Below are 11,700 nucleotides of genomic sequence, written 5' to 3'. Positions count from 1 at the left end.
GCTTTTCTGTTGGGTTGGTTTGTTTGGGATTTTTATTAACCTCATTTACTGTATTAAATTAATAAACCAATACATGCCAATGTGGTTTAGAGGGCCGAAGAAACAGTGTCTCTTTCAGATATTTTAGGAAATTATTGTCATCTTCATTGTAGGTTTTAGGGCAAAGATTAAAACCCAGATATGAGAGGATATTCTGGGACCTGATCCCTGTTGATAGTTTTAAAAGTTGAGCACCCAATACTTGTACAGGTTTAGCATGTAAAATGATTTGCCCCAAATCCTGCACAAAATCCCCAAGAGGACTGGTAATTCAACAAATCTGCCGATCCTCAGTTCAGTTCTGTTGTCACAAAAGCACGTGGATAAAGTCTGCAACAGCGTTTCCTTCCCAGCTCCTTGGGGCAAGGACAGAATTTCCCGTTTTTATTAACGTGCTGCATATGTTAGCCTGATGTTATGTATTAAATATCCTTTTTCCAGACTTTGCTTCAACTTTGTGATGTCTTCCCCTGAAATTGCTTCCCTTTCTTGGGGTCAGATGAAGGTGAAAGGCTGCTCTACAACGTATAAGGACTGCAAAGTATGGCCGGGAGGAAGCCGAACCTGGGATTGGCGAGAAACTGGGACCAATGTAAGTTTGCTGTTTATGATCCATCCTGCATTTTAAGCGGGACTCTGAGAATGGTCCAGAGAAGGGTTGTTAAAGTTCCAGCCAGAAATTCAGCGGGCTGCCTTTTGCTTTCATCTAATCGTTAGACTTTCCCTGGTAAGAACGGAGTGTATGTTTCAGAAGTGACTGTGCGGAGAGGTCAGAGGACTGCAGACACAGAACGTCCTACAGGTGACAGGGTGTAGCGACTGTTGCCGCCAGTCCTCACAGCTACCCCGACCAGACCGCTCTCACACACCTTAGAGCTCTCAAACGGCATTCTGCGTTTGATTAAGAGCGCCATTGTCGTTAAGGTACTGGTAACAACCTCTTTTCAGGCTGTGTAAACAAAAGTTGTCGTGAGTGAGATAGGAAAAAAAATTATGGGAAGTTAAAAGAAATCATCAGTAACTGACCTTATGTGTTTGGAAGACAGCAACGCATGTGGTTTAGTTTACATCCTTTTCCTTGGGGTCCCTCGTACTTGTTTCAGAGGAAAAATATGCAGATACAGTGTTATATGCACTAGTTTCCCCGTGAAAAGCTCACAGTCTGGCTAACCACCCAATGACTTCTCTTGGTAGCCATATACTAAGTACTTGCCCTCACAGTTTTTACACTTTATCTGTGAATGCTGTCCGAATCATATAAAAGTACATGGGATAGTATTGATGTTCCAGATTTAGAAGCAGCATAATGTCTATTGCATTAGGAACTCGATGATAATTGTCCCCATATTAGGGCTTGCACTAGAATAGCTGTATTAGCTAGGAAAAAAAACCAAACCATACTTTCTAAGTGAAACTTAAAGCACAAAAGAACTACATCGTGATCAGGCCTTGGACCCTGCACCTGCAGCTGTGTCCACACAGAGGACTGTTGAATTCATTTTGGCACAATGGAAGGGCAGAACCTTTTGTTTTGGAACTTCATCTATAATCTGTGGGGGAACAGAGGTTTTTTAAGCTGTCAGAGTTCAGTTTATACAGAGTATATGACGCCAAGAGAAAGGTAGTGCTGTCATGCAAAGATATCTGTACCTTGCAGAGAGAAAGATAGCTGTGTATGTAACCTTTTTAAATGCATTTCATTTATGGTCCGATTATAAAAAATGAAGTTTTTGCTGGCTGTTCAGAGGGGGGGGTTGTGTGTGGTGAGAGTCGCTTTTGGTTTGTCTGACAGTACTGTTTTCCTGGTTTATACGCACGTATGATGGGAGGAGCAGAACAGATAGAGTAGCTGAAAAGTTCCCAACTAGTTCCCAGCTCAATCACATTTTGATATTCATTCCGACCACTTGAAAACTTTGGTTTCACATTATAACCACCCACTAGCATTTAGGAGGCTGCACTTCCCTTTTAAAGTTTCTAACAGGGGATATCTTCAGGTGACAGATAAAAGCTTTAAGTCCATAAAAGTCCTTAGAGGAGTCCTCCAACTGGAACAAGAAAAACGAGTCTATGTTGGATTATTTGAAGAGGTAGGTTTTCTGGCATCCTTTTTATATCATCAGGAAGTAAAAAATACCTGTTTATGTTTTGCCTTATTATATAGGTCACTTGTAAAGCTCCTGCTTTAGGTCGGTTCTATCCCCCTTGCAGCTATGAGGAGTTAGGTGATTTGGTTTAAAAATGAATAGCAAGTGACAAATGTGAGAATAGAACTAAGCTTTTCTAGACTGCATCTCCAACTCTAGAAGAACTATAAAAAAGTTAATCCCATCAGCACAGGAAACAGCAGGATTCTCCAGATGCATTTTCTGTGCGTTTCCTCATGGTAGACTACAGTGCGTCTGCTTTCTTTGAGCATGTTTTTCCTGGGGTAGGTGGAGCTGAAGTTTGGGAAACAAGCAGCGCTGGTCATGTCCCACACTCTAGTTGGAAATAAATTGCTTCCTTTCCTTCTCTGCTATCAGACTGCTCTCTAGTACATAATTCTTTCATCGGGAAAATTGTATAACTGGCTCTGCAAGATTCTGTAACTAAGTACTAATGGTTCTTATGGCCTTAACCCTTGGGGATGAAAGGCAGCCTCCCTGGGCTGGCTGCATTTCAGTGCCATCTGCTAACAGGAGAAGAGAAGTAGGAATCCTGAAAGGAAGACCGGAGCACAAAACAGGCAAGAAATTCTGCTGCCCTTTCTTTTTTTTTTATCAGCAATGATACAGTGATTCCGTCGTGTTACATGTTTCCTTTAATGACACTAGTTTCCTGTGAAACGTGTGGAAGCCCCCGCATTAGAGTGTCTTGTGTAACCGAAGAAAATCCTTTTATTCCGTGGCTTTAATGTCTCGGGAGTACTTATCGTATGACAGCAAACCTTCCCCAGCGATCTAATTATTGTAATTGCAGTAAACCGTACCAGTTCTTTTTGTCTAAGTAAGTTTTGAGTCTACTTTAAAATCCCCAAAGGCAAAGCATTACCTGTTCTGTCATAAACACGTACTTGCGGTGATTCGGTCTGAGGAAGCTCTGCCTGCTGAAGTGACCTCCGCATTCCAGGTGTGGATATCAAATGTAAATGGACTAAGGGGAACACAATTTGGAGAACTGTAAGGGTGAAAAATCTCTGTTGCTGAAATTCCAGATACCAGCCAGGCTAAAGACTTTCTGGTGGGATAAATTTAATCCACTCACTGGAAGTGGCACTCTACCATGGAAGGTTTCCCTCACCTGTAACTTCAGGAGCTCATGTGCTCGTTTCAGCTTGAAAAGTCTTGCTTGCTCTGTTCTGCATTGACAGGGCTGAGAAGAGAACTCCGACACCTTGTGAGAGGCTGCAGCATCAGCTGCTGATGACTTGGGCAGGGGAAAAAGAATAGCAGAGGGCCCAAGGACATCAAAGAGTACAGCTCACTAACAGTGGAACAACAGAAGCCAATTGTTAAGCTGGTGCTTTGACCTTAATTCATTGGAAGAATGTAGTATTTTCTGGAAGTATAGGGGATAAAGATGTATGGGCATCTCCATAAAAATAACATTCTCCAGGAGTCCACCATGGTGTTGCCTACTTCAAGTGAGAAACTCATCTCAGTCCTCTAAAAGAATTTAAGAATCCTAAAAAAAAAAAAAAGGGGGGGGGCAAATAGTATTATTTATGGTTTAAAAAAAGTGCACACCAATGAGGGGCCAAACTCTGGCCACAGGTTGTACAGGATCTTACTCTTGGCCATGCGGAGATACATAGAAATTGAATCCAGGAGGAGAATTAGTGTGACACAGTGCTTTACATTAACATTACAGGTGTATTTGTGGATTCATATGTTTAAAGCGTACTAGTAGTAAATGGGTGTACTTCTTTAAAAACTCAGTCAACATGCTGTTAAAGCTCTTCTTTTCTTCTTTGAGGAGTTTGCTTTCAAATATTCCTTTCTCAAAATTAAGAATAGTGCAGAAATTGAAACTGTTAACTGAAATGAAGCTAACCAATATGTTTCAGTCCTCTTTGGTAAATGAGATTTGCAAAGTAAACAAGAAAAGAATTTAATAATTTTAATTATTTGAGGAGCTCTTTGTAATTAGAGTGAACTTCGTCTTGCCACAATCTTTATTACAAAAAGGGTTTGTTCATTTGAAAACGAAGGGCGATACGTTGCAATTTATCGATTTCACTTTAATATTTATAAAATGTTAGTTGTTAGACATAAATGTTTTAGAAAGGTGTAATGCATCTTTTTAACTGTTTAATGAAGTGATAATATTGCCATCAATTGATTAACTATCATCCTTCATCTGCATAGAAAATGCCTTTTTTCACTACCAATGTTACCTACTGTGTGTATGCAGAAAAGAGTGTTGTGTTTCATTTTGGTACTGCTAATTTACCCTGCTGCTCCGTGGACAGTTTCAAAACATACAGACGAAGCTTTCCTGGTTGATGCTGTCAGTACACAGACTATTGTTTTCTTCCCCTGACACTTAGCATTCTCCAGGAGTGCAACCGGCTGACCTTGAAGAAGTCGTCAGGAAGGGTGTTAAAACTGTGGTGATTGGTCGTGGCATGAGTGAGGCTTTGCAGGTAGGTTTTTGTTCTGTGATAAACATAAACTAGAACTGGCTGTTTGCCCTCCCCCTCTGATTAGCGTGCGCGTGTCGGGGAATCTATGGTGCTTTAATAAGAGGGAAAAAATTCAGGATGCTGAATTAGCATGACTGTGCTCCTGCCAGGAGCCACTCTCTTCCTGAAAGAAACATCATGTAAGCTCCTCTCTGGTAGTGTCAATGTCAAGCAGTGAACAGCCTTAGTTCTGCTACAGGAGTAATTTAAACAAGGAGAATTTTTCACAATGTCATTAAGTCCCCCCTCTTAGAATAGGTTATGAACTCGCCCTCTAAGCCTGCTGTAAATACTTTGATAATTAGGCGTTTTTGTTACTAATGTTGGCAGGGTGTCATTTCAGCAGATAAACTAGCTACCGAAAGCTCAGAAGTGCCGAGCTTCACTTCATGAGAAGCAATTCTTTAGCTTTTCAGTGAGGTGAGTAACACCTTCTTTAGATTAATTACCTTTAGCTCCAATTCTGTTCCTTTCGTAAGAAAGGGCTGCCTGTTAAACCGTGTTAAGGAGAGATGGGAGGTGTGTATATAAAAGTAGCTTTACTGAAGAAAAAAAAAACTATGTATCAGTCGTGGAAATATCTGAGCATATTATCAGTTTGGGTACTATCCGTTACTTAAGTGCACCTACTACCAAATGCCGTCAGTACCTGTTTTTCTTCAAGCCTTACAGTGTGAGGGGGAAAAAGAATCTAATACTTGCTCTTCCCATTTCCTTTTCTCTTTGGAGGTTCCACCATCCACTGTGGACTACCTGAAGAAAAACGGGATTGATGTGTTGGTCTTGCAAACAGAGAAGGCTGTGGAGGAGTACAATGCCCTGGCTGCTCAGGGTGTCAAAGTGGGGGGAGTCTTCCATTCAACCTGCTGAAGCGTTACAGCTCATTCCGCCTTCCTTGACCGCAGCCAAATCACGGACACGCCTCTCCGCTGAATCAAATTACAGTCAACAGAGTGTGGACTTACGTGCCAAGGCATTTGTGCGCTGACCATCTAAAATGCAAGGGCAGTTTATTAGTTCAGGATTTAAACAAATGGAGCGCTCACAAAAGGGGGCTGTTAATGAAATCAGTTAATTACAGAACCATTGCCATACATCCTTGAGATTGACCTAATCTTCCTCTGAAGACTGTCTGTATTCTGGTTACTGAACTTTTCAGCTGTTGGCTAAATTAAGATACTAGGTTTTGAATACTTCTATTACGAAATGGCCCGAAATTCCATTATTGGCTATTGGAATGCAGCCACAGGATAGCTGATGAGTACAATCAAGTGGTAGACACGAAGCGACGGTAATGAAGCGCTTTACCACCGCTGTATAAATACGTTAAAAAGGAAATAAATTAAAAAGCGAACCCAGAACATACAACTTTGCCTCCTGCTGCCGACTTCAGTCAGGATATTGGCTGCGCAGATCTCTTTGTGATGATTCAGGAACATCAGATAATTTAGCACTTTTAAATTTTAAATTAAACCTGGAAAAAGGAAAAAAAAATGTCTACAGGGAATAAACATAACATCTGGGCCTTAAAGAATTTTCCTGTTAACTGTGAATTGTGAGGATTGAGTTGTGGAATACAGATCTATTCAAAAGTCCCTACGCGCTTAAAATCGTTAGAAAGATGTGTCACAAAACTAGAGTTTGCGACATAAAATGTTGATCTTTAGGAAATGAGTCTAAATTGCTGCCAGCAAGGTGCTGCTCGCAAGCTGGGGATGGATGTGAGAATTCTTACTGGTCGTCGTTACCTGATGGTTCAAATGGTGTGCCAACAAGCACCTTATTACACTGAAAATTTAAAAAGTTCTCTTAATTGCTTCTATTAATGTTACAAGTTACCTACTGTAGATCTTTTCTCCCCACCAGGCTCACTAATTCTTGATCTCTGCATATTAAGTCTATGTCTATTAATGAAAGTACAAAGATGACACATAAGCCCTGAGGCACTTCGAGCCGTCCAAGTAGTAGCAGAGAGGCTTAGATGGGTACGGGAACGCGCTGACTTTCCCAAGACCCAAGAATAACCCTTCGCAAAATACTATGTTCTTTCTGTGTTTATTTGCTCTAGGAATCCTTTAAAACCTTTTATCTGATAAAATACAACGTGGTGTAAAAGCAAAGGGAAAGTGAGGACTTGGAAGTTTTATCTTGCCATCTCCTGATTACAGCAATATTTTCTATTAGTGTAGCTATATTTGAGGCAACGTCTTCTCTAAACTGGCAAGAACTGCCTTTCCAGCTGCGTCTGTGTTCTCTGACACAGCGGTCGGTATAATGCTCGTCATAACTGCCATGACATTGTTCTGAGTAACTCGCACGGTGTGAAGTAGAAGGTGAACCACTGACCCGGAAGACTGTAGGCATCCCAAGGGAACGCCAGTAGAACCAGTTCCTACCGGTCCGCAGGGCGTGAAGACTTTTTGCATTAAATGTCGTTATCTTATAGCGGAGGTGGTTCGACTCTCTTGGTCGCAGTCACGTATTTGCATTATTTCGTGAGCTTTTGGGCCTCAAGGCAGCCTTAAATAGGAAGAGGCTTTGTAAGGCTTTTACTGAGAGGACAATTCCAGTTTTTTAAGTACTGCAGTATGCGTGTTACACTGTTAGGAGAAGTTGAGCGAACACCTGATCTTTCACCTCCAGGTTTTTTTTTCCCTTTTTTTATTTCTATAAAAAAATGTGGCATATTAATGATGAAGCCACATTCAACAAAACCGCTCGGTCCAGGTCCTGCATTTGAGAAAAATACCCTGGGCTCCTCACGCTGGTGCTACCTGTTTTGGCCTCCCCCAAAGCATGAGAGGAGCACGGCCCGTTTGGCACTGCCAGGTGACTTTCAGCGGTGCGCCCTGCCCGGCTTTGTGCTGCAGCCTCTTAATTGTTCCTTTCATTCGGCAACCGGTAGGATACAGAACAGTCCACTTCTGAAACGGGGAGCTGCAGCGTGCAAAGAAACGGATTTCCCTTTTTAAAGGTAAACTGCTACGGTTTGCTACCGTTGGTACAAAATTTCGGTGTCAACAAGGAGATAATCTGCTGCAAGTCTTTTCCATCCGTATCTTCTATTACTGCTCTCGTCACAGCTTCCTGCGTCAGCTTTGTCAGCTCCCACAAAAGCATCTGCTCCACTTGGGCTGCTCCAGTCACCGAAAGCCCAATTTCCTTCTCGGTGCCTGAAATTGCTTTGCTACATGGTGGAAACAGCTAGGACCGATTCATCGAAAAATCCAAACGGAGCTCAAAACGGTTTCTTTATTAAATCGCCGCTTTCGGCTAGAGCCGTAAATAATTTCTTAAAATGACGGGTTCATCGCCCAAGTCACGGGAATGCACTTTTATAGGGCAGGCTTTCTCACGTACGCCGCTTCTCTGCCTCCCACCAGGAAACCGATCTCCCAGTAGGCAGTGAACCCCCCCCCTGCCGCTCTCGCTAAGGCAGAGCCGCGGCTGGGCTGGGTGCCAGGAAGATTCCCCCCCAGCTGCTCCGCCGCCGAGCGGGTCGGTCCCCAGCCCTTATCTTTGTCGAGCAGCACGCGGGAGCTGGCAGCCAGGAGGAACGGGCCGTAAAAAGGCTTACAGGCACACCAAACGCAACGCGCCCGGCATTTTCAAGGCGCATCAGGCAGCATTTGTGCGAAGCCTAGCATCTACGAGCCTTCAAACTTTATTTTGAAGTGCCACTAATATTGCATTCGCAAATTGTCAAGTAAAAAGACAGCCTGCTCCCGCATTCCTAGAGCCTGCTACTAAGAATAAACTGGAAGACGCGCGTGAAATAAGATGAAAATAATGATTGTACCTCTGACTTGGTCAAAAGATTTGAGAACTCAGACAAGCGAAACAGGAATCCAGAGGCAACCCATCTCCGTGAGCTGGAACCCAAGATGATGTCATATGGTCCTGATTTAAATGCATGCCCCGTTCTTTCGTCTCCCAAAGAACCTTCTTTGTACTTTTTGCAGTGACTCTACCCGCCCACTTAGTTTTTCTGTACTTTTTAAAATAAGGTATGTGAAAGCCACAGCAGGTTTGAGTTAATATCTCATAATCTTCAACTTTGTTCCAAATACATTTACGCATTGTTTTAAGCGTTCTTGACTTGATAATTGCATTACTTACTTTCAGAGTTCTAAGAATTGGCCTCATGAATTTCAATGGACTTGAGCAATCTGATTATGAATTTCACATTAACAGCATTCAGAGCTAGGCTTCCCCCGCACACAGATGCCATGTGTAATTAAATCTGAAGAGTTAACGGTCAACACGACAACACATTTTTCAAACCACCAAGCTACGCCCCTTTCATGCGAGTTCAGCCTTTTCCTCTCTCTGCCAGATTCTTGACCCGCTTTCTTCCCTCACATCTAACGAGGAGGTAAAATGCGGAGGTGAGGGGTGTTTGAACAGTGAATTTTGAGCAAATTATTTGTCCTTGCTTCTAGATTGCTCGGTTTCCCTGCAGCTCGGTGCTGGCACCGTGGTCCTACACTTGCAAACTTCTGGGAGAACAGAACCTCCCCCTACTTGGGCGACTGTGATCTGAAGGCCTCTGTTCCCTCTTCAACAGAGATGAAGGATGCAAATCATCTTTGTGCATGAGTTTTCTTTGGTTTTCTTTTCATTCTAAGATCAATCTTTTAGGCTATTGCAGTGCGGAAATCCCACACTGTTAGCCAAAATTAAAGGACAACCGGTGAACGGGTAGAGATGCTTCTGAGATGACACAAAGTCCTGGAGCTCCACGGAGAGCATGAACTCCAGTATTTCGGAGAGCAGAAAAGCCTAAATGTCTCAAACCTGGGGGGTGGGAGGAAAAAGTCAACATCTAGATTTAAACAACTACAACAAAATCTTGGAATACTCACCTTTGATACAAATTTCCTTTCGGATTTCCTGTATGTTGGAACATGGTGTGAAAATGCACTTAAAAGAGAAAGTAAGCTAAAATAAATTGGAGATCAAGGTAAGCAGTTTAAAACAAAACAAAACCAAACCAAACCACAACCAAAAAAAAAAAAACCCAAAAGCAAACACATATTCAGTAATAAGGGAGAGGGTAGAGAATAGCCGCAAGAGAGTGGCAGTGAACTGTACAGAAAGACCTGCTACAACATAATGTGTTTATAAGGGATGTTTTAACAGGGCCTGTAGCGACAGGACGAGGGGGAATGACTTTTAAACTAAAGGAGGGCAGATTCCGGCTAAATATGAGGAAGAAATGTTTTACGCTGAGGGTGGTGACGCACTGGCCCAGGTTGCCCAGAGAGGTGGTGGATGCCCCATCCCTGGAAACATTCCAGGTCAGGCTGGACGGGGCTGTGAGCAACCTGATCTAGTTGAAGATGTCCCTGCCCACGGCAGGGGGGTTGGACTAGATGACCTTTAGAGGTCCCTTCCAACCCAAACCACTTCATGATTCTATGTTTACTAGTCTGCTGACCTGCACAGCAGGGAAATCAAAGGTAAATTTGAATCTTGGAAAGAGTACAGTCTTAAGGAAACAGCATTTGACAATGAATTTTAAGATCATCAGTGTTACAGAACACTTTTTTTTCAGTTCAGCTAAAATGATGATGAGTTAGTCATCTGCTCGAATAGATGAAACCTAAGAAGAAAAGGAGAACCTAGGATTTCTTCCATGATTCAAACTAGGGATCAGAGAAAAAACTACAGGATGATACCAAGAAGAGAAGCCAACTATGGAATACTCTCATTAGAAGACTGGAAATGTTCGTAGCGGTCTTAAATTTTCAAGTGGTTTTAGGCATCTGAAATTACAGATGAAGAACTTTTCTATAGCCCTTCAGTATTTGATTCTCAGTTGGTGGTAATACAGAAGGCGAGTGATCTTTGCCTAGTATGTCATACGAAAGGAGCTCTAGCACAGCATGAGGGCAGCAAAATAGTTGCAATTTGTTCCAGTGCTCAGAAAAAGAGAGAAAGATGCCAAGATTTTGATACTGAAAATGGAAAAAAAAAAAAAGATATCCAGAATGGAGTAGCTGTTTGGTCCTCTGTGGCCTGGGAACAAATGATAAATGATAGCCCAAACACCGATAACCACAGAGCAGGCAAATGACCTTGAGGAAAGGCAGAGTTTACGCCAGACAGCTGGGTAACACCGGGACCTGGGGGGTTTATCCTGCAGGCCTGGGAGGAGCACGAAAGCTTCGCTGTGCTGCCCATCAATATTGCGCCGCGCTGACAGCGAAGGGCGGCCTTCGGGGCCGAGCAGGCGTTCCCTCGGGCCCCGTCTCTGCTCTGCCTCCCAACGCATCAGCCGTGGCCTGGAGCACACGGACACCATTTAAATCGGAAGTCTTTACTGGGATGACAAACTGCAGAAGTACCGGTGAAGTGCGGGGGGGGGGGGGAAAGTCTGTAATGGGCTTAGCTCAACTCCTCAAGTGTCTGCCTGGTCACAGGTTCATAATGAGAGATGTACATCAACCCCTGTCGCCTGGGAACTGAACTGAGGATGCCAAAGAGAACTCGGACGGTAACAACTCAGCTGTTACACGCGCAGGAGGTTTTCAAAGCAGTGCCCTAAAGGTGAAATACCAAAAACCAGTTTGTAAGCGCAGCAGCAGTAAGAAAGGATATTTACTTCATTCAAGAATACCTAAAGCAGCTGAATAGTTTTAGGGTTATGAGTCTTTGGACCCCAACATGTCGGTCCTATAAAATTAAAACAAAAAACTTGCAGTAATCTCTTCTTAGCCCAGACCCCGCAGGCCTGCATGTTCACTCATATAATAAAGAGGAAACAGATCTGCGTGAGTTTTCCAATTTTATTGCAGGAAAGGACATAAGGGGTTATTATTTACACTAATCTCTGTACAACTGGAAAGTATTTCTTCACTGCTTTGTTTACGTTTTTTAGCAATTGATTTACGGACACAGGTAACGTTTGGCTGCCGCACTACAGTTTCACACATTAAGTGCTCCGAGAAAATCCTACCAGGGGATTGCTACAAATCATCGGAGGTTCCTCA

General features: G+C 43.0%; 1 protein-coding gene across 1 annotated transcript; it reads left to right on the top strand.

Moving 5' to 3' along the window:
* The first annotated feature begins 480 nt into the window (after positions 1-480).
* Positions 481-8,468, top strand: AAMDC (adipogenesis associated, Mth938 domain containing). The gene is made up of 3 exons (XM_009321924.1): positions 481-631; positions 4,571-4,666; positions 5,435-8,468. The coding sequence occupies exons 1-3, from the start codon at positions 500-502 to the stop codon at positions 5,573-5,575; spliced, it is 369 nt and encodes a 122-aa protein (XP_009320199.1). The 5' UTR covers positions 481-499; the 3' UTR covers positions 5,576-8,468.
* Positions 8,469-11,700: the final 3,232 nt, after the last annotated feature.

Source organism: Pygoscelis adeliae, unplaced genomic scaffold (genome assembly GCF_000699105.1).
Source record: "Pygoscelis adeliae isolate BGI_AS28 unplaced genomic scaffold, ASM69910v1 Scaffold263, whole genome shotgun sequence".
In the NCBI taxonomy this organism is placed as follows: Eukaryota; Metazoa; Chordata; class Aves; order Sphenisciformes; family Spheniscidae; genus Pygoscelis; species Pygoscelis adeliae.
Note: the sequence above shows the minus strand (reverse complement) of the source record. Positions and strands in the feature narration are given on the sequence as shown.

Bases quoted from the DNA above. Each gene is read 5' to 3' on its own strand.
- AAMDC (XM_009321924.1), top strand. From the start codon at position 500: ATGTCTTCCCCTGAAATTGCTTCCCTTTCTTGGGGTCAGATGAAGGTG. The intron at 632-4,570 runs GTAAGTTTGCTG...CCTGACACTTAG, and splicing joins GGCGAGAAACTGGGACCAAT to CATTCTCCAGGAGTGCAACC. The intron at 4,667-5,434 runs GTAGGTTTTTGT...TTCTCTTTGGAG, and splicing joins GCATGAGTGAGGCTTTGCAG to GTTCCACCATCCACTGTGGA.